A 26904-nucleotide genomic window follows, 5' to 3' on the forward strand; every position below is an offset into this window, starting at 1 on the left:
CCGTATCCCCATTGTTCCCTATGGAAGAAATGAAAAAATTGAAAAAATTAAGGGAAAAATCATTAATAATCACAGGAGCATCCACTTGCTTTGGGGTTTAGTGGGTGGTAGGCACCTTTGTGCTCCTGGGTGCTCTGCAGAATCGGCTCTGCATAGCTGCTCTGCATAATGGGCTTGTTCAAGTTCCCATTATACCCTATGTAGAACCTTTTAGAAGTGGTTCAAATTGGGTTTGAATTCAAACCAAACGGGGGGGGGGGTCCAGCAAAACAAAAACCAAACCTACCCACCCTGGTTGAAATTGGGTTCAAATTTGAACCAAACAGGCCAAGCCAGTTTGTGCACATCCCTATTCCACAAGACCTGCCCAAGTCCTGAGCTTCCTCAGACGCAACCCTGGGGGCCCCACCCCCCACAGGGACAGGTCGGGAAGGCGGCACGGGGCTGGCACAGATTCTGTGGCTGGCTAAAGCAGAAGTTATAATGTTTTGTAATGTATCACACAGAGTTTAGCCAGAGGGACTGGGAGTTAGAGTGATCCAACAGCAAAGATGCAGGCTGCCACAGAACAAGAAATAATGTCACTTAACTTGTGGCACTGCTGCACAGTGCACTGACTGCGGAGGAGTTCTTTAAGGCGGACACAGTGCACTCACCAAGAACAACAGGGAAAGTTATATTCTCTGTCTGTGGTTATTGGAAGTTACAATGTATCAAAGTAAAGTGTAGTTAATTACAGATTTGGATTTCTGAAACAACAAAGATGGATGCTGTTGTGTCAATATCACACAGAAAGCAAGCACAGAAGATGATATCGTAACGAAATTGTGCTGGGCCTACCTACAGACACAAGTCAAGCAATGTGTGTTTCAATCCACAAATTATGGGCAGAGAAATAACTACGTGGGCACTGGGCAGGCTAGGGGCTCATAATAATTTTTTAAAAACAACAACACAAAAGTGTGTGCAGGACTCTAAAAGCTACACACTGAAGAACCCCTATTTAAAACCTAATCTAAATATCACAAAACTTTTAGGAATCAGTTAAACCCCAAAACCTTAACCTCCATCCAAACAGGGGGGAAATAAACCCTGAAAACACAATTCAAGAGAGACTAGAGACATGGACGTGTGTGTGTGTGTGTGTGTGTGTGATGGTGTTGTGTGTGTGTGCACGTGTGTTAAAATATAAATGGCTGGGCCACTCTCAATAAGTTGAAGGCTTCTCCAAAGCTAGGTCTCCATAGTCCACCTCTGAGGGTCTGGTCTCACTCTTCAGATGGGGCAACCACTCTGGACAATTGGTGGCCACTGGACTGGTGGCTGGTCACAGGATGGCATGCTGGGGTTGAGTGGAAGCTGCTTCAGGCAGGCAGAAAAAAAACTTTTTAAAAAGGCAGGGGGGGGAAACCTTCCTTTTCTACCAATATTCTCTCTTTCTCTCTCAATTAAAAAGTAAAAAAAAAAAAAGCAGGAGAGAATGACTGGCAGAGGCAGAAGCCTGGCAGCAAAGCAGATGTTAAAAAAAAATTCTCCTCCTCTTTTTCTCAAAAGAAGGCTGAAATTAATGCAGGATGGATGGCACGCTGGGGTTGGATTGGAAGCTGTTTCAGGCAGGCAGGCAGCAGTGATGATTCTCTCTGCAGCAGGAAGAAGTTGCAAAAAAAATCAGAAAAAAACTTTTTTTTAAAAGCAGGGGGGAAAAACTTTCCTTTTCTACCAATATTCTATCTTTCTCAATTAAAAAGACAGAAAATGCAGGAGAGAATGGCTGGCACAAGCAGCAGGCTGGCCTTGCAGCAAGGCAGATGTTAAAAAAAAATTCTCCTCCTTTTCTCTTTTTCTCAAAAAAGGCTGAAATTAAGCAGGAAAGGCAGGCAACCGGCATCTGATTCCTTTTAAGATGCATCCATTTTCTTTTCTCCCACTTGTTTTTTCTGCACCCTGTTTTCTAATGTGCCTAGATGTATACTCTGCGTACCTCCTCCTTCACTCCCCCACCCTCTGCCTTTTCCACTTCCTTGATCTAAACCAACTTCAATATGTGTCATATTTCATGATAATCAAAGGGTGGGGGATGTCCCCAGTTAGTTTTCCCTCTCCTCACTTCTAGCTTCATGCTATAGTGCTGGGGAAGAAATATATTTTGATGGGAATGTGGACCTGGCAGCTGGATATGATATCATCAACCTGAAAATATGTCCCTGATAGCTGTGGAGATTTCTGGGTGCTCCAGAGGGCTTCCTTGGGAAGGGAAGCCCTCTGGGCCACTACTCTTGACCAAGTGTCAACTGGGTCTGGCTTCCTTTGGCTGTTTGATTTTTGATGGTTGGGTCTATCTAAATCCATCTTATTTATTTATTATTTCTGTTCTGGACATTTTTGTTAATAAGTGATATATAAATATTTGTTGTTGCTACTGTTGTTGTTAACAATCTAGATTCCTAGGAATAGTGTTCGTTCTGTAAGGTCCAATTGAGGTCATTTTTGTATTAGATAAGTGTTAGATAATTTAGCCATATTATGTGAGATAAATGCTTGACATGAGTCCATTTGCTTGGTGCAGTTTAGGCCATGGCCCTGACACGAACCCATGGGCGAATGCTGTCATATAGGTGATTTCCCAAAATCCCCAACACTTTGTTTAAAATTAGACATCCTTTCACGGTGTAAAACACACTCCCACCTCGAATGGGTGGAAGCCTCCCACAGGACATCCAAATTAGACATCCTTGACCATACTAACTCCCCATTCCAGTAATCTTCCATTCTGTCAGGGATAGCCCCCACCTAAGCTTTTTGTCTAAAATTAGAAAGTTGGCCTGTCAGCTCAGGCAAACTTCCTCATTTTACACTGTCTCAAAACGAGAGTGTGTCAAACTCAGTGTTCCGCTTGGAGGGGTTGCTCGCCCATGTTCTTGCCCATATTCTACTTTCACATATTTTCCTGGCCAATAATATTAAGTGTCAAAGGGAACAGGTTTAACTGAAGGTCATTGATGGTCAAGACCCCTTTCTCTATCCAATCATTGTTATTGCGTAGGTGACTAGGTGAGGGTACAAAAACCCCAGCCTGAGGATAGATAGGGAGGGAAGAGGGAGACAGAGGAAGCAGAAGAGAAGGGAGTCGATCGATCAATCTGACAACACCCAACTTCTCGCAGAAAGAAGAAACATCAAGTTCCTTTTGGTGAGCCCAGGGGAATTGAATAACCACTGGGAGAGGGAGACGTTTTGACAATCTTTTGAACTGCCAGCCTAAATTGTCTAATTGCTGTAAGAAAGAGAGAAGTGTTCTGCTGTTACTGAGATTCATCTGAACTTTGGTGAGGAATAAATCTTTTTAAATTAAATATTACCTCTTCATTCTCCTTGTGTCTCCTTGGGTATTGGGAGTCTTAATAGCCAAGACCATCAAAAAGAATCCACGGTCTCTGTTAGTGTGAGGATTTTGGATTCCCCATTTATTCCTGACTGTAAGGAGTCTTGGGGCATCTAAAATCTCTTACATATTGGTGTCAGTAGAGGGATATTTGGAAGGGTTCTTTTGGCTGTTTTGAGTCTCATAGCTTCAGAGGACATGAAGTCTCCCCTTTTTCCTTTGGAATTATGCTGAACCTTGCAGAGATGACTTTGCCTGCTGTTCCTGCTGCTGAAAATAGCAGGCAGATATAGGAGGAATGGCAGTAAGAAAACCATTCTGAACATTGACAAATATGAAATCTCACCCTAGCTGTACACCTGCATTGTCACCTATGCATCTTCTGGTGCAATTGAGACCAGTGTCTGTCTTTTGAAAAGCTAGAGAAAACTACCAACACATAAATTCCATTTGCCAGAGTCTTGACTGATTCATGTTAACTTCTCCTGAGTTCTGAGGCACACATAGGCCCTAAAGGTCTTTAAAATCTTTATGCACTGAGGGAGTGTAGCCTAGTGTGAGCTACTAAGTTGACATTAACTGATCATATTATTAAATGACCTCTAGCTAGCCATGGGGCTTCCAAAAGAAGAAGAACTCAATGATAGTAATTTTGATCATTACAGGGTAGAATGACACTTTCCCTAAAGTCCTCAGGTCCCTATATAACCAAGGGAGGGAAATACTCCATCATAGCCAATATTTGCTCTTCACCAAGCAATGACAGTATTCAATTAAATCTTTGGGGACCCTAGTGCATGTTTGGTATTGAGCCTTTCTTTCTGAGTAAGAAGAAAAGGAAACATGTAGAAACGGGCCTCTAGTTCATGAGTCCAATAAATGAGTGAGTCCAGGTCCATAGCCAATGTGATTTATCTTTTACAATATCAGACAGAACATTTCCCTTCTTCCACTTCCAGGGGGTATCCTTGCATTCATCAGCATGGTCGTCCCTCAAAATGGTCCAAGCAGGGTTGATTGACTATTATATATGAGAGACTTCCACCAGAAAGTAAACAAATATAGGAATAAATATAATTCTAGGTTCTCTGGGGGGAAATGTAGCATATAAATGGATTTAAGGTCAACAAAAAAATCTACCAGATTTTGTAATATTTATTATGGGTGGATTCAGACATAGTGCAGAACCTTTGTTCATGTTCAGTAACCATGCTGTCTTTAATCATCCAGAACTGTATTATGGAAGAAACCTCAGCTACAACACTTGTGCAAAACACACACATCTGACTTGGGGCCATTTCTGTCAGGGCTATCACTCTGCAGTGGACATGGAACCAATAAACAAAAGGGAGAAAACAAGCTTCCAGTGAACAGTGAAATTCAAATTTATTAAAAGGGAATGAAAGTATACAGTACACCTCAATTAGGGAATTAGCAAAATAAAAATTATGTAGGGAAATTAGTGAAAGAAATATATTCCATGGTAGAATTAATGAGATACTAATTTTGGGCTATCAGACTGCGTCTCCAGAGGCTGCACCCACTGATGATCAGTCAGCTTTTCCTGCCTAGGAGCAGGAGCCACTGGCTGCTTGCTGCCACTAATGCTAGTTTAGGCGCTGGGCCTACTGCCACTGCCAGTGGAAGTCTCCACACCCGGATGCCACCGGCGCAGTCGCGCCAACAGATCTGAGATAGTGAAGTGTTTAGGGTCCTTGCCTCTGCTGACCAGTGCCTTGCTGTGGGTGCACTCAGCATGGGTGGGATCACCAGGGCAAAGCTCAAAGTCATCCCAGACCACACTGCTGGACTCTTCTGAGACACGAGGTTGCTTGGGTGGCGGTGCCTTTGCTGGTTCCTTCTCGGGCACGGCGCCACCACTGCCCTCAGAGCTGGCCCAAGGAAAGGAGGACTTCCTTCCTCCTGAGCTTCCTCAGACGCAACCCTGGGGCCCCCAACCCCCACAGGGATCTGTGGGGAGGACGGCAAGAAATATATTCCATGGCAGAATTAGTGAGATACAATAGTACATTCAAGCAGACCCATTGAAATGCATTAGAAAAACCATTGAGTTCTGGGATGTGGAGCTCCTAGATAGTCTACCGAGTAGCAAATGTTAAAAAATGTTAAAATGCTTAAAATGTTAAAATGGCGAACAATCGTAGAGACTACATGGAATGAAAATCCTACAACAGGCAATTCTGAAGAGAGGAGCAACCCAACAGAGGGATAGAGTGACTGGGGAGAAGAGACTGGAAAGACAGATGAGCGGATAACAAAGCAAAACATCAGAGGGCAATTGGGTATACAGGTGGTGTTGGAAGTTAAGGACTTTGCACTGTCTCTTGTCTCAATGACAGTGGAGGACAGACTAGTGAGTCAGAGGGCTAGAGGATCAAGACATTGGCCATCCCTTCTCTACTGCTCTGACACTATCCCTTTGGAATGTAGATTGCTAATCTCAGGGTGACTTCCTTCCTCTCTCTCTTCTCTTCCTGTTCCTACTACCTTGCAACATGGCAAGCTCCTCTCCCTGCACCATGTGTGCATAGAAGATGCAGAATCCATCTGCATCCAGATAAATAGATAGATTAGAGATCCTAACTCCTCACTTTCCTTTCTAGAATGTTCTCTAATAAATGCATTATATATTGATTTGAAACTATGAATTGGCTCCAAGTTACTTAATTCTCAGCATACACGCATACCTAAGTAAATTCCGCTGTGTTGTGCCTCTGTGCACTCTGCTATGATGAAAAAGGGATTTTCTTACCACAGAAAATTCCCAACAGGTGGGAATAGACAAATCAGGGCATTTCTGAATGAGCTGCAGCTCTGTTTCTACGGAGACAGGTGTATTTATTCCATAGTAGTGAATCAGACATTCAAACAGGATAGGGAGAGATGAGATGTGGGGAAGGACAGATTCCAAGGAGGCATAGCTACTTAGCAAGGGGTAGGCAGAGAGGGCTCAGAAGGGACTTTTTAAGGGTGGCTACTGGAGAAAGAAAGAGTTGGTAGCAGTGGTGTAGGGAGTAGGGATGTGCACAGAAATTGTGGTTCTGCCAATTCAAATGCGGTGGGGGGTCTCCCTTTAAGGGCGCAGTTACCCCTCCTGCTGCTTTCCCCCTGCTGGTGTCAGGGGTTTTTTTTATCAGCCCATCATGGCGGCAGCATACCTCCCTGCCACCTTGTTGCCTTGGTCTTCCAGATATGACCGGAAGTTCCTGAGGCGTGGACGTGTCATCAACGTCCGGACATATCCGGAAGATGAGGGCAATGGGGCAGCAGGGAGGTATGCTGCCACCCCGATGGGCTGTTAAGAAAAACAGTGCTGGCAGGGGGATAGGGGTGGGAGGAGTAACTGCACCCTCCCCCCACTCCTAAAGGGAGACCCATGCCACCTTCAAACTGCCCCGTCGCAGTTCCATGCACATCTCTAGTAGGCAGGGCACAGGCAGCCCGTGTTCAGGCATCCCACCCCAACCCCAACTTGACAGTGTCTCCATCCACTTGCATGGTGGTGGCTTCCTTAACTGTGCAGCCCAAGGTAGAGTGCCCTGCCTCCACTCTTCAGCTGTTCACTGAGCATGCACAGCAACCATTTGAGTGATCGGTAAGGAAATTGGAGCCTTGACTTTAGCATTAACTAAGGCATTTGCATTAGAAAAGCATTAGCACCTCTTCTATTGTTAATCTTACTCATATTTCTTTTCGTCTACAACCCACATTGTAGAGGGCCAACATTATCCTACCTTGTTACATGTCAATATACTATCTTCCCTCACTAATATGGAATACCATGAAGAGAGGGAAATTACCCGAGTACAGAAACACCTAAAGAGTTATGGGTGAGGTATGGTTTTTGTTACTATCTGCTCTCTAGAGTTCAGATCGGGCCTCAGTATAATAATGTAACATTTGGGGAGGAAGATGCAGCCTAACAATCCAGCACCAGAGGTCAGGATAGAGAAGATCTCCACAGCCACCATGTTTCGCCCCTTTGTGCTAAGGTAGCTTGGGACAAAGGACACCCAAACACTACAAAACAACAACATGCTGAAAGTGATCAGCTTGGCTTCATTAAAGGTATCAGGCAACTTTCTGGCAAGGAAGGCCACAGTGAAACTGATGGTGGCCAGGAACCCCATGTAGCCTAGGACTATATAGAACATGATATCTGAGCCTTCATTACACTGTACTATAATCTCACCCATTTGGGAGTACATGTCCAACTCTGGAAAGGGGGGTGAAATTGCCAGCCACACAACACAGATGACAGATTGAATAAATGAGCAGAGAGCGACGACTGATCCTGCCAGCCTCTTCCCCACCCATTTCCTCATTCTGTTTCCTGGCTTTCTTGCCATGAAGGCCAGAACCACAATGATGGTTTTGCCCAAAACACAAGATATGGCAGTGGAGAAAGTAATGCCAAACACCGTTTGCCGCAGAAGACAAGTCACCTTCCCAGGCCAGCCAATGAACAGAAAGGAGCACAGAAAGCAAAGCAGCAGAAAGAAGAGCAGGGTACAGGTGATGCTCCAGTTGTTGGCTTTGACAATAGGGGTATTCCGGTGCTGAATGAAGATCCTTATCACTACAGCTGTAGATAGTGAAAAGAAAAGAGCAAAGGCAATCAAAACTGCTCCTAGCGGTTCTTCATAAGATATGTATGTATAACTTTTGTGGATGCATTGATCATGTTTCTCATTTGGATACTGATCTTCTGGGCATGTCTCACAGTGGTCTGCATCTGAAAGGTACAAGCCAAGAAACAAAAAACTTTGATACAAGAGATACAAATATGGTTGAACTAGGAACTCTCTATTAGGGTTTGAAGTCGAACCAAACTGAACCAAGCCGGGCCCTGTTTGGTTCAAGAGCTAGCCATCAAACAGGCCTGGTTCAATGGCAAACTGGTTCAATCTCAAGCCGGTTCACACTTCCCTAATCTCTACGTCAGTGCACCATTATTAAGTTTGGAAAGCAGTTGATTGTTGGTATTCACTGCTAATCATTGCCATTAGGGACATAATAGCTGTCTTTTCCTATTGCTTTTTAAAATTGCAGCTTTCAAAATTTTGTATGCTCCCTTCTGAAAAACTGTATCATAAAGCAGCATACGCATTCTTTTAAAAATGGATATACATTCATTTTTTTCTTTTTTTAAAATGACTATTGGTTTTGGATACAGACTCTCTCTGTCTTGGGTATCATTTTGTAGTTAATGCTACAGAAGTCAGACCTGACTATTGTAGAAGGAGGTAGAAAACTTCCATTTTTTTAAAAAAATTAAGGCTTAACATAGCCCTCAGGACTTCAGCTGGTTACTTGGGATCAAGCAGAAATGTGTTAGTTTATTTTACTTATTGTATGTGTATTCATCCCCCTCAAGTCCTGCTATGCTGCCACATTGTGGCGGAGGTGGGGTCCTGGAAGGGATGAGCGAAGTATGCCGGGAGGAACACTCCCAGTACAGTCACCCAAAGTGCGAAGGTCATCCCAGCTGACCAGCTAACGCAAGCAGGCACCTATATTGGGCAGCAGCAATATAGGAAGGTGCTGGAGGTGGACGATCACTTCAGTGACAATGATAAAGGCATCATTTCATAATAGACAAAATGGAATGATTGTTGATGTAGTGCCGGATAATGGACCCCTCAGGTCGGATGGTACACAACATGCTGCTGAGGAAGAGCTAAGGTTCTCTCAAAGTACCGATAATGCTTATGACATGGTTAGACTAAAACCTTTTGGATATCCAGCAGCTGATGTTGCCATGCGGGAAAATAAAATCCGAAGCTTCAAAGATAGAATTACAATAGGAACATGGAATGTAAGAAGCATGAATATGGGAAAGCAAGACACAGTGAAAAATGAAATGAATGAACTACAGATTGACATCTTGGGCATCAGTGAATTAAAATGGACTGGAATGGGACACTTTCAGTCAGGAAATCATACCATTTGCTACTCAGGACACAAAAACCAAAGAAGGAACAGTGTTGTTTTTATAGTCAGGGAGGATATAGCAATGACAGTACTTGGGTACAATGTGGTCAGTGACCGACTAATATCAAATAGATTTCGTGGACAACCCTTTAACATGACTGTTTTTCAAATCTATGCCCCAACGACTGATCCAGAAGAAGAGGATTTTGATGACTTTTATGCTCAAGCCGAGTCTGAAATTGACAGAACATGAAAGCAAGTTGTGCTGGTGGTGGTTGGAGACTGGAATGCCAAAGCTGGAAAAGGTGAGGAGGAAAACAAAGTGGGACTATATGGCCTAGGAAACAGACACAAAGCAGGAGAATGACTTACTAGTTTCTGCCAAGACAATTGCTAACACCTTCTTCAAACAACCAAAGCAGTGCCTAAACACATGGACATCACCAGATGGAGGACATAGAAATCAAATTGATCACATTATTGGTGCAAGGAGGTAGAAGAGCTCAGTTATAACAGCAAAGACATGGCCGGGAGTTGATTGTGGAACAAATCACAAACTACTCATATGCAAGTTCCAAGTCAAGTTAAAGTGGAAAAACAAAGCTATCCAGCTTCCACAAGATGATCTTGAGAATTTACCTACCATTTTCAAGGAGAATATCAGGAACCACTTTGAAGTCCTGAACCTCATTGATATGGAAGCAGAGAAACTGTGGAATGAAATCAAAGAAGTTGTTAAGGATGAATGTGAAAAGAATTTCCAAAGACCAAGAAACTGAAGAAAGCAAAATGGATGTCAGAACCGATGGTGGAAATTGCCAAGAAGAGGAGAGAAGCCAATGTCAAGAAAGATAAAGACCTCAGGAAGGAACTTAATTGGGGATTTCAGAAAACTGTTAGAAGAGAGAAGGAGTAGTACTACAATGACATCCGTAAAGACCTTTAGGATGGAAATAGACACAGGACCGGGTCTCATGATCCGTGAGACCCGGTTTGGGGCAGTGAGCGGGAAGAGCGGGCTATGCCCGCTCTCCCCACTCAAGAACAGGGAGGGAGCCCTGGGCGGCTAGATCAGCCACCAACACGATTGCCGGCTCAGAGAGGGAGACGGCGGGGGCTGGGGAGTTTGGGGGCTGAGAGGCCCCCAGTAGTGCAAGCATGCAGGACATACTGGGGAGACCCCCAGAGCTGGGAGGCAGCTTTTTGTCTCCCCTCCGGTGGTCTACTTGTGAGTAGGCGTGGTGCAAAGCCGCGCCACAGCTACTCACGATTCTAAAAACCAGGATTGTGGAGCACTCACTCCGCAAACCTGGTTTTGGAGCAGGGGTTCTTGAGCAGGTTACCCGCTTCAGAACCACAGGGCTCACAGCCGAGCCCAGTGGTTCTGATGATCGGCAAAAATCCGGCTAGTGGGGGCTTGCCCGATTTTTGCTGATCATCAGAATAGCCCCACAGAAAAACAAGATCTCTTCCAAAAGATCTCTGAACTCAAAGAGAGGTTCCAACCTCGAATTGATATGTTAAGGGATGCCAAAGGAAAGATAGTAACTGATTCAGAGAGGATCAAACAGAGATGGAAGGAGTATACTGAAAATCTGTAACCAAGTCAGAAGGGACATCAACATCCAAAATACTCTAGAAGATATTCCCTACTTGCAAGAACCTCTAGTATGTGAAGATGAAGTTAGATCTGCACTCCAGTCATTACCAAGTCAGAAGGCTACAGGAATTGATGGAATAGCTACAGAAATATGGCAAGCAACAGAAAAAGAATCAGTCAAGACTCTAACCAAACTATGCCAGTAATTTGGAGAACAACACAGTGGCCAACAGAATGGAAGAAGTCAGTCTACATATCCATACCAAAGAAAGGAAACTGAACAGATTGCGTAAACTATCGCACGATATCCTTAATTTCACAGGCTAGCAAAATAATGCTCAGGGTCATCCAACACAGATTAGAGCCCTACATAGAAAGGGAAATGCCGGATGTTCAAGCTGGTTTCAGAAAAGGCCAAGGAACAAGAGACATCATTGCTGATGCACGCTGGATAATTGAGAAAGCCAAAGAATACCAAAAAGAAGTCAATGTGTGCTTTACTGACTACAGAAAAGCCTTCGGTTGCATCGATCATGTCAAGTTGTGGAATATCCTTAGGAAAATGGGCATCCCAGAACCTCATTGTTCTCATGAGAAACCTATACACAGGACAGGAAGCCTCAGTCCAGACAGAACATGGTGAAACAGACTGGTTCCAGATCGGCAAAGGAGTAAGACAGGACTTTATACTTTCTCCTTCTTTATTCAATTTATATGCTGAACATATACAGAGAGAACCTGGATTGGAAGAGGATGAGCATGGCTTTAAAGTTGGAGGAAGAAACATCATCAATAACCTGCACTATGCTGATGACACCTCTCTGAGAGCTGAGAATGCGGATCATCTGCAAGCTCTAGTAATGAGTCAAGGAGCACAGTAAAAAAATGGGACTATAACAAAATGTAAAGAAGACTAAACTAATGGCAATGGGTACAGCAACCAGCCTCAGAATTGACAATGAAGACACTGAAGTGGTGGATAGCTTCTGCCTTTTAGGATCGACCATCAACAGTAAAGGATCCAGCAGTCAAGAAATACACCGTAGACTAGCATTTGGTAGGGTTGCAATGAAGGCCTTGGAATGGATATTTAGATGCAATGATGTGCCTACACTTACAAGGATTATATTCATTTGGACCATGGTTTTCCCTGTGACACTCTATGGATGCAAAAGCTGAACTTTGAAGAAGCAAGATAGAAAAAGCATTAATGCTTTTGAACTTTGGTGCTGGAGAAGACTTTTGAGGATACCATGGACAGCCAGGAAAACAAACAAATGGATTATAGAACAAATTAGTCAAGAATTTCCACTAGAGGTACAAATGACCAGGCTCAAACAATCATACTTCTGACACATTTTGGGAAGATCCAGCTCCCTTGCAAAGTCCCTAGTGCTGGGAAAAGTGGAAGGAAAGAGAAGAAGAGAACAACCAGCAGCAAAGTGGATGGACTTGATTAGAATAACAATGAATGCACCACTAAAAGACCTTAAAGGCCAAGTTGAAGATGGATCATCCTGGAGAGAATCTATCTATGTGGTCACTACGAGTTGACACCGACTTGATGGCACTTAATCAATCAATCAATCAATCAATCAATCAATGTGTATTCATATACTACCTATCATTAAAACCCTCAAGGTAGTGTATACCTTAAAGGAATACAGTGGTCAACAGTGGTGCTCACATAGGAAGATCATATTTGTAGTCAAAAACGGTGCTTGGAATCATAAGAGTGAGAGAATGAGATTATTTTCCCAGCTTTATAACTGTGGAGGAACAGCCCTCTATTCCTTCTAACCTTTTTACCACTGCCACCAAATGGACGTTTGGTATGGCTGGGTCCATTACAATATCACTTCACATTTATCAAAAATTACCACAAAAAACAAACAACCCAACAAATCAAAATGCTTGTAATTTTTTTCCTAAAAAACAAGAAATTTTGATTTTAAGAAAAAAATTGTTCAATTAAAACATTTTTTCAAAGAAAAAAAAAACAAACTCAAACAATTACTTACAGAGCAAGTCAGGGAAAATAGAAAGCTGGAGAAACATAATCACTATCTGGCTCTATACTGGTCCCTACTCAGAGTCCTCTTGTCCTTTCAAACTTGTCAGTTTCAGGCTTGCTGGGCAGACTCTTTGTTCTGATTACAGCACAGGTCTGGGGCTCAATCCAGCCAGGCTCTTCCTTTTCTTCCCATGATTTCAGCTAGAAGGATTCTCTTCTACTTGCTGCCTGCTCACACTCTGCATGGATTCACTGGATTCACTCTAGCAGACTTCCAGACTCTCTTCTTTCTCCTGCAACCTCCACCTCTGACTTGCTCAAGCAGACTCCCTTGACTTCTCCTTCCAGGACTCTGTCTCTCAGGACTCTCTCTGAGGACTCTGTTGACTTCACTAACTTCCCTCTCAAAACACTCCCCATATATACAGTTTCTATGGCCCAACAGTATTTTAAGCCATCCAATTAGAACAAACAAAAATTCCCTCCATTTCTTGAAATCTCCTTTTCCTCAAAAACAAAAACAAAAACCTGTCAAAATTGCTAAACCAAAAGTGGAACTACAGAAAACCAAGAATGAACTTTTGACCCTGCCATCCTCCTCCATGCACAGGGATTTGCACAAACAAAAATCTTATTTACAACAATACAGAGGTTTTAACACAATATAATTGTGTTATATAATATAACACAATTCATTTTATCAGGGCTTATCTATGAGAAAGGTTATTGGAATATTAATACACTATACAATACTGGGGTTTATTTACAGAAACCCAAGAGGTCTAGGCCTCCTTCCTCCTCAATAACATACATAATTTACTTACCAATCTGCATTGAAATCTTCCCTTCAGGACACCAATAGCAATCATAGCAACAAATCTGTTTCCCCTGCTGGGCAATCCTGCTGAATCCAAGATGGCAGCTCTCAACACACCTGGAATGGGGCAGCATCTAAGAGGAAGCACAGGGAAGAATGTTCTGGTATCTCCACACATCTGTGATTCTCTAGATGAGACTAGAAGTGATGGGGCAGTCTAAAAAGTGGTAACAACTTCTCTGTCCACTGATATGGAGAGCAAGGGTGAGGTACAGATGAGGGTTAGCCCTAACCTGGCACCCATCCAGCCAATTGAACATGCCAACCTTTGTGCCTGAAATGGTGACCCTGCTCTCCCAGGGTTGTTGGAAATTGGGTCTCCATCTCCCACAATACCCCACAGCAGCAGATATGCATAAGGCACCATGCCAGTATGAAACCAGGAACTTTGAATGAGAGTAAAGAATTGTCCCCACACCAAGTGTTTTTCCAGTCTGCACAGAGTTAAAATCACCTTTGGGTGTGTGAAAGGCTTCTCTGAGGAGGAGTGGGTAGCTATGCAAAAGTTCTATTGCTAACCTGAGATTGTGGAGGCCCAACACAAGCACGGCCACCTTTCTTGTGTTAGCTCAACTCATGAGCATGCAGTCTGTTGGAAGTGAAGAACTTTGTGCTGTCTCATGTCTCAATGACAGAGAGGGACAGACTAGTGAGTCAGAGGGCTAGAGAGGTCAAGACATTGGTCATCCCTTCTCTACTGCTCTGACACTATCCCTTGATATGTAGATTGCTACTCTTAGGGACTTACTTCCTGCCTGCCTGCCACTTCCTCTTCCTCTTTCCCTTTCTTTTTCCTTGCAGCACTCACGCTCCTCTCTCCCTGCACCATGTGTGCAAAGATGCAGAATCCCTCTGCATCCAGCTAGCTAGCTAGATTAAAGATCCTATTTCTCCACTTTACTATCTAGAATGGAGTTCAATAATAAAGACTCCTTATATTGATTTGAAACTATGAACTGGCTCCAAGCTTATTTTACTCTCAGCATACATGCATGCCTAGGAAGACTCTGCTGGGTTGTGCCTCTGAGCACTCTGCTGTAATAGAAGGGTATCTCTTACCAGAGAGAATTCCCAACAGGAAGACCGAAGGTTTTCGATCCTAAGGTCCTCCCCAGTAGACTGGCCCTCTAATGAGAATGCTAGTCTGCTGGTGGCAAGCCACCACCAGGACAGGAGTGTGGTTTGGTCTGCATGGACAGCTTTGCTGGGGTGAGCCCTTGCAAGGGCATGCTTGGTCACAGAGGACCAGACCACAGGATCCTTTGCGCTCTCTCATATACATATCCCCTCCTAGGAAGTCAACCTGTTCACTTCCCGTTCCTGAGGAATAGAGAAATAGTGCTCCCCAAGATACACACAACCCCCGAGATTGTGCTTGTGTAAGACAGTTTTGTTTCGGGACCCTTAGGAGGGCAGTCGTGTAATCGGGGTCTGAAGAAGGGCGTGCATGGCATGGCATGGCATTTAAAGGGATTTAAATGCCCTTTACCTGCCGAGGGCAGGCAGATCATTCTGAAAAGACATGATCACACACAGCATGCCCTCTTGAAGATCATGGCCAATGGCAGCAGCTATAGTGATATAGTGATATGCTGATGCCTTGCCCACAATCTGGTGGGTAAGCAGCCTCTGTCTCTACAATCTGTTCAGCTGAATTCCTGATCACACAGGCTTTTCCTGAAGCTTGGTGGTAAATTGATGCAAATTGATTTCAGTTTCCAACACTGAATTTTATACATGTGTACAGAATCCAAATGGAACAACAATGCAAAGACACCTAATGCTCTGAGACATCACAGGCATGAGTGGCGGGCAGGGACATAAGATGCAATCTCATTTTCACAGCAGCCATACTCTAAGGCAACTTTGGTTCACCAGCTGTTGTTGAACTACAACTCCCAACTTGTGGCTGGGGTGGAGATGATGGGACTTGTAGTTCGATAACAGCTGGAGAGCCAAGGTTGCCTACCCTGGAGCTAAAGGAAGGAAAACATTTCATATAGATAAGCAAATCAGTGCTCATCATTCAAGGCACTGTTTGTTCTACAGGTTTGTTCAACATGGTGTTTATGGCTTATGAGCTGGAGGAGAATCAAAGCCTTTAGTAGGAATATTTCCACTTTGCCTTCCCAACAGCATAGACCCTTTTATTTCAGTTTCTTAAAAAATCATACCTGCTTAAATTTGTGATTCCACACAATGGCACTTCCATTAATGGTAAACTCTTCACCTGCAGGTGCCTGCAAGTCCATCCTTCCTACTCGAACTCTCTGGAAGGTTTCATTGGGATATATGACCAAGTTGATGATATCATATCCAGCAGCCAGGTCCCCATTCCCATCAAAATATATTTCTTCCCCAGCACTATTGTTGAAATGGAGGTTGCTCAGAAAAGCATGAAGCTAGATGGGAAGAGACAGAAAAACTAACTGGGGACATATCCCCCCCTTTGATTATCATGAAATATGACACATATTGAAGTTGGTTGCGATCAAGAAAGTGGAAAAGGCAAAAGGTGGGGAGTGAAGGAGGTATGCAGAGTGTACCTCTAGGCACATTAGAAAACAGGGTGCAGCAAAACAAGTGGAAGAAAAGAAAATGGAAGCATCTTAAAAGGAATCAGATGTATGACAGAAAAAGCTAATAGAGGAAGATTAGCTAAAAAAATTGATCAGAGACCAAAGCTGGGTGACAAGCCATGCATAGAAAGAAGAACCAAGAGCAGAAGACAACTGAAAGTCAGAGCCAAAGCCTAAGGTTAAGCTGAGTTGCAACAAGGATCAGTAAATTCAATGCACCAGGACCAAGATGACCTTGAAACTGAGGTCAAGCCTAAGCTCAGAAAGGAAGCCTTTAAATCTTTCCTAACCTGCAAGGATACAATGAAGAACTTGGCTGGGCAGGGTCAGGGCAGGACCTGAGAACTCCATGCTCTGATAAGCCTGGGATAGTTGAACTGGCTGCCACAGTGGTACAAAGGATCTGGATGGAGTGATGGGAAGGTTTTGAGAGAGGACTAGACCTCACTAGAGCAACTACTAGGCGGGTGGGCCTTTTCTAAAAAAGAGGAAAAGCCCAGGAAGTTCAAATCCAAAGGACCAATCCAGAGGACTGGGCAGGGTTTTCTGGTTCAGCCACCTACTAGAGAAGAGAAAGCTTTTGTTGGCTGGTCAGTCTGTCCCGGCAAGGCCCTGAGGAAGCAGCAGGCTGAGCTGGTGGGAATTTGGGGAAGTCACAGCCTGTGAGTAAAAAGGTCCAGTACAGTTAGAAGTGTTAGGATAGTTTTTTTTTCCCCTTTTCTCTATTACTTGGAATCTGATTTAATGAAAGCTCTCTCTAGAAGAGCATATTGGACTTGCTCTGTACCAGTGGACTGGAAAGCAGCTAATGTAAGTCAAAAAAGCGATCCGCGGGGATATGGGAAATTACTGGCTGGTTAGCTTGATTTCTGTGCCAGGTAAACTGATGGAAAATATACTTAAGGACAAAGTTGTTAAACATATAGAAGAACAGGCCTTGCTGAGGGAGAACTAGCATAGAAGGAGAACACTCGAAGGAGAACACAGTGAGGCTCTACACATGAAGAGTGTGTAGAGCATTACTGGGCTTTGCAGGGAGAGGAGGCTGACTCCGCTCTCCCTGCAGACGATCACTACTGCAGCCTGGAGTGGCTAGTTTGGCCACCCACATGACTATTGGCTCCATCAGAGAGCTGGTGGGGTCTGTGGGGATCAGGGGCACTTGGCCTTCGGGAGTCCCAGCATGCGTGGGGGGCATTCAGGGGGCCCCCTCGAGACCGGGAGGCTGCTTGTAGTCTCCCGGTCAGGGGTCTGCTTGTGTGTCTCAGCGTGCCGCGGCGGCACACAAGCGAAAACATAAGTTTAATGGAGCACGCGCTCCATTAACTTCATTGAAGGGGAAGGGGATATTGGCAGGCTAGCTGCCCTGGAAGCAGGCTAAGTGGTTCCAACGATGAGTGGAAAGTGGGCTATGCTCCTTTAGCCCGCTTTCCAGTGATTGTGGGGATAGCCTCACTAATACCATAACTGTTGATCTGCTACTGAGAGGAGCTGACAGCTGTAACTTACCTGCCACGGCTGAAGTTTCTGAAGGTAATGTCTCTGTCCATTTGCCAATGTTTTATGTTTAGCTTTTGATGAAATCATAGCATGGAGCGCATGTGCCACAGCATAAACGGCATTGTAGATATTATAACTCAGGCCCAACATGCCTATTTCAAACATCGTTCCAGGGAGGCTCCCCAGTTTCTCATCCCCACTGCAGTTTTGCTTGTTTTGTGAATAAAAGCCATATAATGGGAGTGAGCAGGAAAATGTCATGAACCAGAAATGATGAATTAAGTACATCTTAGACTGATATGGATTTACGTTCTCAAGAAAGTCCTGAAATCCTGGAACCACATTTGTGTGCAGTGTGAATGACAAGGTGCCATTGAGGGATTTTGCTGGGAGTCTTCTTTGAGCATAAATAGTTGTAACATCCCACTGAGCAGTTATGATCCAAACCCTCTCTAGTAGAAAGGTTTGGTGAAATTCATAATCCTCTATAATTATTTTTAAACCCTCCATAGACTGACTGTCCCCATAGACTAGAATCACATTTAATTTTTTCTCCAGCCTTATAGTAGAAGCTATCTTTCCCAGGATTCTGCCATAGTACTTGTTTAATGAATAACTTCTCACTGTTGGAATCACTTGTGTCAAAGCAAGGCAGATATTGTTCTGGAAGAGTCTTGGTCTCAGAGTTTGAAGAAATGTTTCCCCACTGTCATCATCTGATATAAGAAGGCCAATCCAATTCCATCCAAAATGTTTCAGTAGTCGAACAATCCCTTCATGTTGAGCCTTTTCATTTGAAACCATCCGGAAGAAAAAAGGGAACCTAGTTTTATCACTCAGCACAGGGTCCAAAGATCCATAACTGAGCTAACAAGAAAAGAAATCAATATATTGGAAAATGCATCCGTTTGTTCCTGAACAAAATAGAATTCATTAAGACAGAAATCTCCAGCTTAAGATGAAAGCAAAGATGCTTTTAGTTTTCATTCATGCTCTGAAAAGCATGAAACTGCAAGTTAAGGTGTCAGTCCTAAATTCAGCACCATGTAAACTTTAAAGAGTCTATACAGCTTTGGACATTGGCTTTAGAAATAGGACTGCATGCACCCACAGTTTGCCTTAATCATGCTGTTCTCAATCTAAATGGAGGAAGAAGGAAAGACTGCCAGGTTCAAACTCCTTCTGACTTTCTATGCTATGTTGAACTGCATCTCACTGCATAACAATTCAAAAGAAGAAGGTTGGGAAGGTTGCCTGGCTGCCTCTGGCAATGAGGCATTTTCTTCTCTCAGAAGAACAAAACATATCTATTGGGGGAGTTGAGATAAATAAGTGAATTATGCTTCCATTATGTATCCTCAATTTTTAAACGTTTATATCTTCACCACTTTACATCAGGTCTAAATCAGTTTTGGAAAGATTGTGTCACTTATCACCTAATTGATGTTTGCTAACATTCAGCCAGATTGGACAAATGGTTTAGATATTATGATCAATTAGAGTCAAGTCAAGTTTATTTACGGTCAAAGACCAGAATTCAAAACATGTGTAAAAATAAGAATCAACAGTGCCTACAGTAGTTTGGTATAATGTCTCAGCATAACAAATAAACCCCAAGTTACACGAGCTGGTCTACTATCTGATGCCTACTTTCCTAGCCACCACACAGAACTTTGTGACATTAATCGTTATCTTCTTCTTCTGATCAGAAAGCAAGTAATAAACATAAAATATGTCTGTATGCCCTGGGTAATCGACCAATAGCGGAGCAATAAAACGTTGATGAGAGTCCCTATAAAGGGAACAGTAAAGTAAAATGTGAAAAATAGATTCCTGATCTCCAGAATCACACAGACACAGTCTCTGTTCTATAGGAATCCTTCTGAAGCTACCCTCCAAATCTGCCGAAGGTAATACATTAAATCGGGCCTACGGGAACATCCTGAAGTATTTAGCAATTGTAAGTTTATCTAAATAACTCATGGGTTTGTTGTTATAGGCCTGCAGCCCTAAAAAAAACTTCCTTGGGGATTAAAGACCAATCAATTTGTGCCTCCATATCATGTATCCATCGTTTTAGTGCCAATCTCGCACGGATGAATCCCATCTACAGCAGGACATCTAAACTAAAGCCATAAAGGCATAGTTTACAAAAAATTGATGATTTCCAATGGGTTAAAACTATCCATAAGGGTGAGTACTCATCCATAAGATGAGTAAGGACTGTAGGAAAGAAACGTAACTTCAGCAAGTAATTTAAAATGGAAAGCCACACCCTGGCCTCCACTCTAGGAATACCAGCTTTCAGTCTCAGGATCACATTTGGGGCACATCTAGGGGTCTGCAAAATAGATCTTTAAAACTTTATCTGAATTACCTCTAAAGCTGCAAAATTAGCATATGGACCCAATTGCGATCCGTACAACATCTGAGGGCAGGATTTAGCTAAAAATAATTTAAGTGGTGCTGGAACAAATTGATCACCCCCCTGATGAAAATAGCATTGAATAGCTGATGATGATTTTCATGCCTTTTGAGTGACATACTGCAGATGTGCACTATGTCTCGTAGAGGCCTGGAAAACAACACCTAGGTATTTAAAGGTCTTAACTTGTTCCAACTTATGCCCATCCAAAGACTAGTTCAAGATCTTTGGATGTTTTGCAAAAGCTAGGATTTTAGTCTTACTATAATTAATTTCTAGGGCATATTCGTGGCAAAAAAGAGCCAAGGAGCAAAGTGCTCTACGAAGGCCCACAGGGGTCTGAGAAACAATCACAGTGTCATCCACGTATAGCAAGATGTTAACCTGCCTATCAGCTAGTTTTGGTGGATGGAAGGACGAATTAGCTATATAATCTACAACAGAATTTATATAATAATTGAAGAGAGCTGGAGCCAGAATACAGCCTTGCCTCACTCCCCGATAGGTGGGGATTTCTTGAGTGAGATTTCCAGCAGAGCTACAGCATACCTTCAGTCATGAATTCCTCTGTTGCTTATAAATCAAAAGAAGCAAATGACAGTCAATTGTAGAATTTACTAACCTCTCCTACAACTTATCTCTTGATATTGAGTCAAAGGCCGATTTAAAATCAATAAAGGCAGCATAAAGAGTAGAGTGAGATTGAAGATGCTGTAAAACTAATGCTCGATCAATATTAGAATAACTGGCCCTGAAACCTGCTGCTCATCAGCTAATATCTTTTCTTCGTCCATCCAGTCTTGAAGTTTGGTAAGCAGATGAAATGCGTTCATCTTACCAATAACATTGAGAAGACTCATGGGACGATAATTTGGCGTCAAATGCCTTTTGCCTCTCTTATATATGAGGATAACAATCGCCATTCCCCAGTCATTTGGGGGTGAAGCCATCTGGTCATAGTTTTAAAAAGGGAGGCTAGTACAGGTAGCCACCAATCCCAGTTATTCTTGATGCCTTCTACCCGTAGATTATCAGGGCCAGACACCTTTCCGGTTTTAAACTGATCAACTAGCATAGCAATTTCTGTATACATAACTGGAGCCCATTTGGGTAGCATGATAGGATCCAACTCCAGTTCTATTTGTGTAGATACCAAAACTGATCCCTCCCTAGCATATATAGTTTGGAATTAATTAAAAACATGGGTGATTTTTTGGCCTAAGCTGCAAAAATAAGCCGTTGCCAATTTAGCCTAAAAGCCTCCCTTTTTTTCCTTGCAAGAAAACTTTTATAAGATTTTTTTCCTCTCAATTTGTTCGTGAGAGGAAAGCTGCTTAGAGTTACACCTGTATAAGTTATAAGAATTAACAAGATCAATCTTTGCCCTATGACCAAACCACATTTGGGGAGATCTAGCATGGGGCTTAGTATTTATCAGATTCGTTGAAGTAAAAATCGGATAAAAAGACTGTATTAAACTATTATAATTTTCTAGCAAGTTATCATTATCTATAGTTTAAATGTTTAGAGACACATTCATCCAGCTGAGGAGACCATTGAAGATGCCTGGGGTGAGATTCATCGGCTTGCCTTAGATCAATATCAATAAATTAAAGGTCGAGAGATAGCTATATAGTCAATCAGTGAGGGTCTGCTGCCTGCCCAGTGGGAATATTCTGCTGGCTAATCATCCTCTGAAGCTCCGAAAAGAATAAGAAGACCCAATATGTCAAAAGTCAACTTGAGAGTAAATCCCTGAAAATTGCAACCCATATCCTTAGATGATCGCTGTAGGATGATCAATTAGATATTCAGGGCTTATAATGGTAGAATGTTGAAATATCTCATCATCTATCGTGTCAGTGCAATACATGGTGTTTGATCTGCTAGCCATTATTTTAATACGGAGAAACTTATATTTTGTGTGTGGAGCATTCTAAGTGGAGTGATAGAGTGACAGAGAAACCACTTATTATTCAGTTATTATTATTCAGTGCTAGGGCAAGCTGTGGCCCTTTCATTACAATACCACCTGAACTGTGAGTTGAAGATAGAGGCTCACATACTGTGCAGTGTCTCACATTGTATTCCAGGGAAGCTGCTGTGTCTTCCAAGGGAGTTGCATGATCACACCATGAAATTGCTAGGCCTGCGCACCAACCAAAATGTCGAAATCAGATCTTATGGGGTCCAATCTGACCAGGTATGTGCAGGTTTCAGGTCTTTAGACTCCTTCAAGATATCAGGGGCAGGTTTTTTGACCCCCAACTCTGACATGCAACCAACTCTGGGCTGCACCTCCTTTAAAAGCAGGTCAAGAATGGCTTAGAACACTTTCACCCAAAGCCATCTGCAGACCTGATTTTTAGGGGCTGTGCCTATGAAAACAGGGGTGGGGCAAGGAAACAACCCCTCGCCAGCCATCGCCCATTCACCCAATGGGTTCTGGCTGGAGGATTTCCCTGGATCTTGTACCCCTTGATATTGTGGGCACAGCCCCTAACAATCAGGTCTGCCCCAACCATCATGGAGCCATCATAGTCTCATCATAGTCTCATTGTCTTCTGACTCCTGACCAAATTTTTCCAATATTTCAGAAGGTGAAATGATATAGACCTCGAAATACCATATTGTAATTATTTCCTATCATATCCAGTATCACAGATATCATTCCAATTTCCGATTATAGATATCTTTGATGCACAAGCCTCAAAATGGCATGAAATTTTACAACTCTCTTACACAATTTCAGCATGTGTGCAAGTATGGTATAGCAGAACTTGCATTTGGAAAATAGAGGAACACCTTTGGTGCACACACAAAAAGTGGGACAGTAAGCTCTGCATGGTATTTAAACCAGAACTCTTTTATCATTATACATTTGGAGGGGAATATTGGTAAGATCTTAGAGGGGCATTAGTACCTTGTGTTTTCTGAATGTAAATCCAAATTCAATTTTTATTAATTTTAACAATAGTAATATTGTCATTCATTACAAATACACACAAAAAGGTGGACTTCCCACACACATCTCTTCTTTGCTAAATTTCAAACCCTGCTGTAAAGTCCATAGTAGGAAAGTAGTTCTTTAGATACAACAAGAATGGTTTCCAATCTTCTTTAAAACATTCCAAGTTTTGGTCTCTTATTAGTGCTGTAAGTTTTGCCATCTTCGCATATTCCAAAAATTTTATCAGCCAGCCTTCTTTTGAAGGCAGTTCATTACTCTTCCATTTCTGTGCATATATAATTCTGGTCGCCATAGAAGCATACATTAAAAATGTTAAATTAGTTGTAGAGATTACACCTTGTGTTATTCCCAGCAGGAAAGATTCTGGCTTCTTAGGAAATGTCATTTTAAATATTTTCTTTAACTCATTATATATCATGTCCCAATAGGCTTTAGCCTTCCCACAGGTCCACCACATATGAAAAAAGGTGCCTTCAGAATGTCCAAACTTCCAGCATTTGTTTGAAACATTTTTATACATTAATGCCAATTTTTTTGGTGTCAGATACCATCTATACATCATTTTATAATAGTTTTCTTTTGTAGCATAACATGCAGTGAATTTTAAATCATTTTTCCATAACTTTTCCCAGGCTGCCATTTCTATATTACGCCCCACCTCTTGAGCCCACTTTATCATAGAAAACCATTGTGTTTTCTGAATCTAAATCAACAAATTTATGTAAATAAACAATTTATATTCCATCTCTTCTATTATGGCTCTAAAGCATTTTATAACAAATTTAAAACAATGCAATAAATCATTTAAAAAGTTAGCAATACAAGGGCTAGATCAGAAACATAAAAATAGAAGTTAAAAATTAGAGGATTAAGACCCTCATATTCATATCCAGGGACACAAATACCTGAGGGATCTTGTACATATTTAAGATGTTGGCCATCTGGATAGAGTTTTGGGAAGTGAGCCCTCCAATAATGGCCATTAGCTTCTTCCTCCTGACACAGTTGTAATTGAGAGGATTCCCTTGTCCTGTGAAGAGCAGGTCTAGAAGTGACCAATATGTTTTGATAGGATTGAAAAGATTGTCATAGATCTCACAGTGCAGAGTGACGTTGGGTAGGAGATGGTGATTCTTGTTGACATCGTGAATAGCAAAATCAAAGGCAAAGACATGCTGGTAGGTTTTAGGCATTACGCTGCAATGAAAAGAAGTGCATTTCATTTCCCTCAGTTCTAGCTCCAAGCTTTGCAACATAACTATAGACAGCAAATATGTCAGACCTTTTGTGGTACATTTTGATTACAATGAAGTTAAAAATGCAAAATCCTCAAGAATTAGCCATGATTCACACATGCATATGCATCTCTTGATTTTGCAGACATTTGAGCCAGTGTGGTGTAGTGCTTAGAGTGCTGGACGAGGACCAAGGAGACTAGAGTTCAAATCCCCATTCAGCCATGATGCTAACTGGGTGACTCTGGGCCAGTCACTTTTTTCTCAGCCTAACCTACTTCACAGGGTTGTTGTGAGGAGAAACCTAAGTATGTAGTACACCGCTCTGGGCTCCTTGGAGGAAGAGCAGGATATAAAATGTAAATTATTATTATTATTATTATTATTATTATTATTATTATTATTAATAAATTATTAGATAATTATTATTTAATAAATAATAATTTAAGCCGATTGCTTTTGGCTTAAACACCTAACAAGCCTTCATAAACAACTATCAAAACAGTTCAATCACATTATGAAAGGCGGTGATACTGAACAATGGCTAACAACTGGGAAAACTCATCTCATTATGAAAGACCCAGCAAAAGGTGCAGTTCCAAGTAATTATAGACCGATAACCTGCCTGCCAACCATGTTCGAATTATTAACTGGAATAATAGCAGATGAAGTGATGCAACACTTATTAACTAACAAACAGCTTCCAGTTGAACAGAAAGGAAATTGCCCGAACACCAGAGGCACAAAAGACCAGCTGCTGATTGACAAAATGATTTTAGAGAACTGCAAGAGAAGAAAAACAAATCTAAGTGTTGCATGGATTGACTACAAGAAAGCCTTCGATTCATTGCCTCACACATGGATACTAAAATGTTTAGAAACAACTGGTGTCAGCAAAAACATTCAGATATTTATTTAAAAAGCAATGAGCATGTGGAATACACAGTTAACAATCAATGGCGAGACACCTGGACAGGTTAGCATTAGAAGAGGTATTTTCCAAGGGGACTCACTATCCCCTCTGTTGTTTGTAATAACCATGACCCCACTTTCACAAATACTAAACAAAACAGGCCTCAGATACCAAACATCTAAAACAAGTAAAATCAACCATCTGCTGTACATGGACGATCTGAAGTTGTACGGAAAGTCCCAGTCAGAAATCAAATCACTGCTAAACACTGTCCGTATATTCAGTAGCGATATAGCAATGGAGTTTGGACTAGACAAGTGTGCTGTATTAATAATTAACAGAGGGAAAATAAGAAAAACAGAAGGAATAGAACTGCCCAATGGAAGCAAGATCAAGAACCTGGAAGAGAAAGAACATTACAAATACTTGGGCATTCTGATAATATTGCACACGCTGAAGTGAAAAGAAAAATCCTCAAGTCCAAACTCAATGGTGGGAACACCATACAAGCCATCAACACCTGGGCTATACCTGTTATCAGATACACTGCAGGAATAATAGACTGGACCCAGGCAGAGCTAGAGACGCTAGATCGTAAGACCAGGAAAATCATGACCATCAATCATGCTCTGCACCCCCGCAGTGATATAGATAGGCTATACCTCCCTCACAGCTCAGGTGGAAGAGGAATGCTGCAAGTCCATCAAACAGTAGAGGAGGAGAGAAGAGGCCTTGAAGAATATATCAAGGACAGTGAAGAAGATACACTTCAAATGGACAATAATGCGAAACTATTCAACACCAATGAAACAAAGCAGGCCTACAAGAAAGAACAAGTCAAGAACCGAGCAGAAAAATGGAAAAACAAGCCACTGCACGGTCAATATTTGCACAATATAAGTGGAAAATCAGACATCACCAAGACCTGGCAATGGCTTAAGAATGGCAACTTGAAGAAAGAAACAGAGGGTTTAATACTGGCTGCACAAGAACAGGCACTAAGAACAAATGCAATAAGAGCAAAAGTCAAAAAATCCACAACAAACAGCAAGTGCTGCCTTTGTAAAGAAGCAGATGAAACTGTGGACCACCTGATCAGCTGTTGTAAAAAAATTGCACAGAGTGACTACAAACAAAGGCATGACAAAGTAGCAGGGATGATACACTGGAACATCTGCAAAAAAATACAAGCTACCTGTAGCCAAAAATTGGTGGGACCATAAAATTGAAAAAGTTGAAGAAAATGAAGATGTAAAAATATTATGGGACTTCCGACTACAAACAGACAAACATCTGCCACACAATACACCAGATATAACTGTAGTTGAGAAGAAAGAAAAACAAGTTAAAATAATCGACATAGCAATACCAGGGGATAACAGAATAGAAGAAAAAGAAATAGAAAAAATCACCAAATACAAAGATCTACAAATTGAAAGTGAAAGGCTGTGGC

The 26904-nt window shown here is 42.2% G+C and overlaps 1 protein-coding gene across 1 annotated transcript; it reads right to left on the reverse strand.

Annotated features, from left to right (window-relative positions):
- Positions 1-7227: 7227 nt before the first annotated feature.
- On the reverse strand, positions 7228-24496 carry LOC128330898 (vomeronasal type-2 receptor 26-like). Its single transcript, XM_053264261.1, has 5 exons — positions 24209-24496; positions 17917-18774; positions 16003-16230; positions 13776-13902; positions 7228-8138 (listed from the first exon to the last, which is right to left on the reverse strand). Exons 1-5 carry the CDS (start codon positions 24494-24496, stop codon positions 7228-7230), a joined length of 2412 nt encoding a protein of 803 aa, XP_053120236.1.
- Between the last annotated feature and the right edge of the window lie 2408 nt (positions 24497-26904).

Source organism: Hemicordylus capensis, chromosome 6 (assembly GCF_027244095.1).
Source record: "Hemicordylus capensis ecotype Gifberg chromosome 6, rHemCap1.1.pri, whole genome shotgun sequence".
Lineage (NCBI taxonomy): Eukaryota > Metazoa > Chordata > Lepidosauria > Squamata > Cordylidae > Hemicordylus > Hemicordylus capensis.

Bases quoted from the DNA above. Each gene is read 5' to 3' on its own strand.
- LOC128330898 (XM_053264261.1), bottom strand. From the start codon at position 24,496: ATGCCTAAAACCTACCAGCATGTCTTTGCCTTTGATTTTGCTATTCAC. The intron at 18,775-24,208 runs GTATTTGTGTCC...TTTTCTTGTTAG, and splicing joins ATATGTACAAGATCCCTCAG to CTCAGTTATGGATCTTTGGA. The intron at 8,139-13,775 runs GTAAGTAAATTA...TGTACCTTTCAG, and splicing joins GAAGATTTCAATGCAGATTG to ATGCAGACCACTGTGAGACA.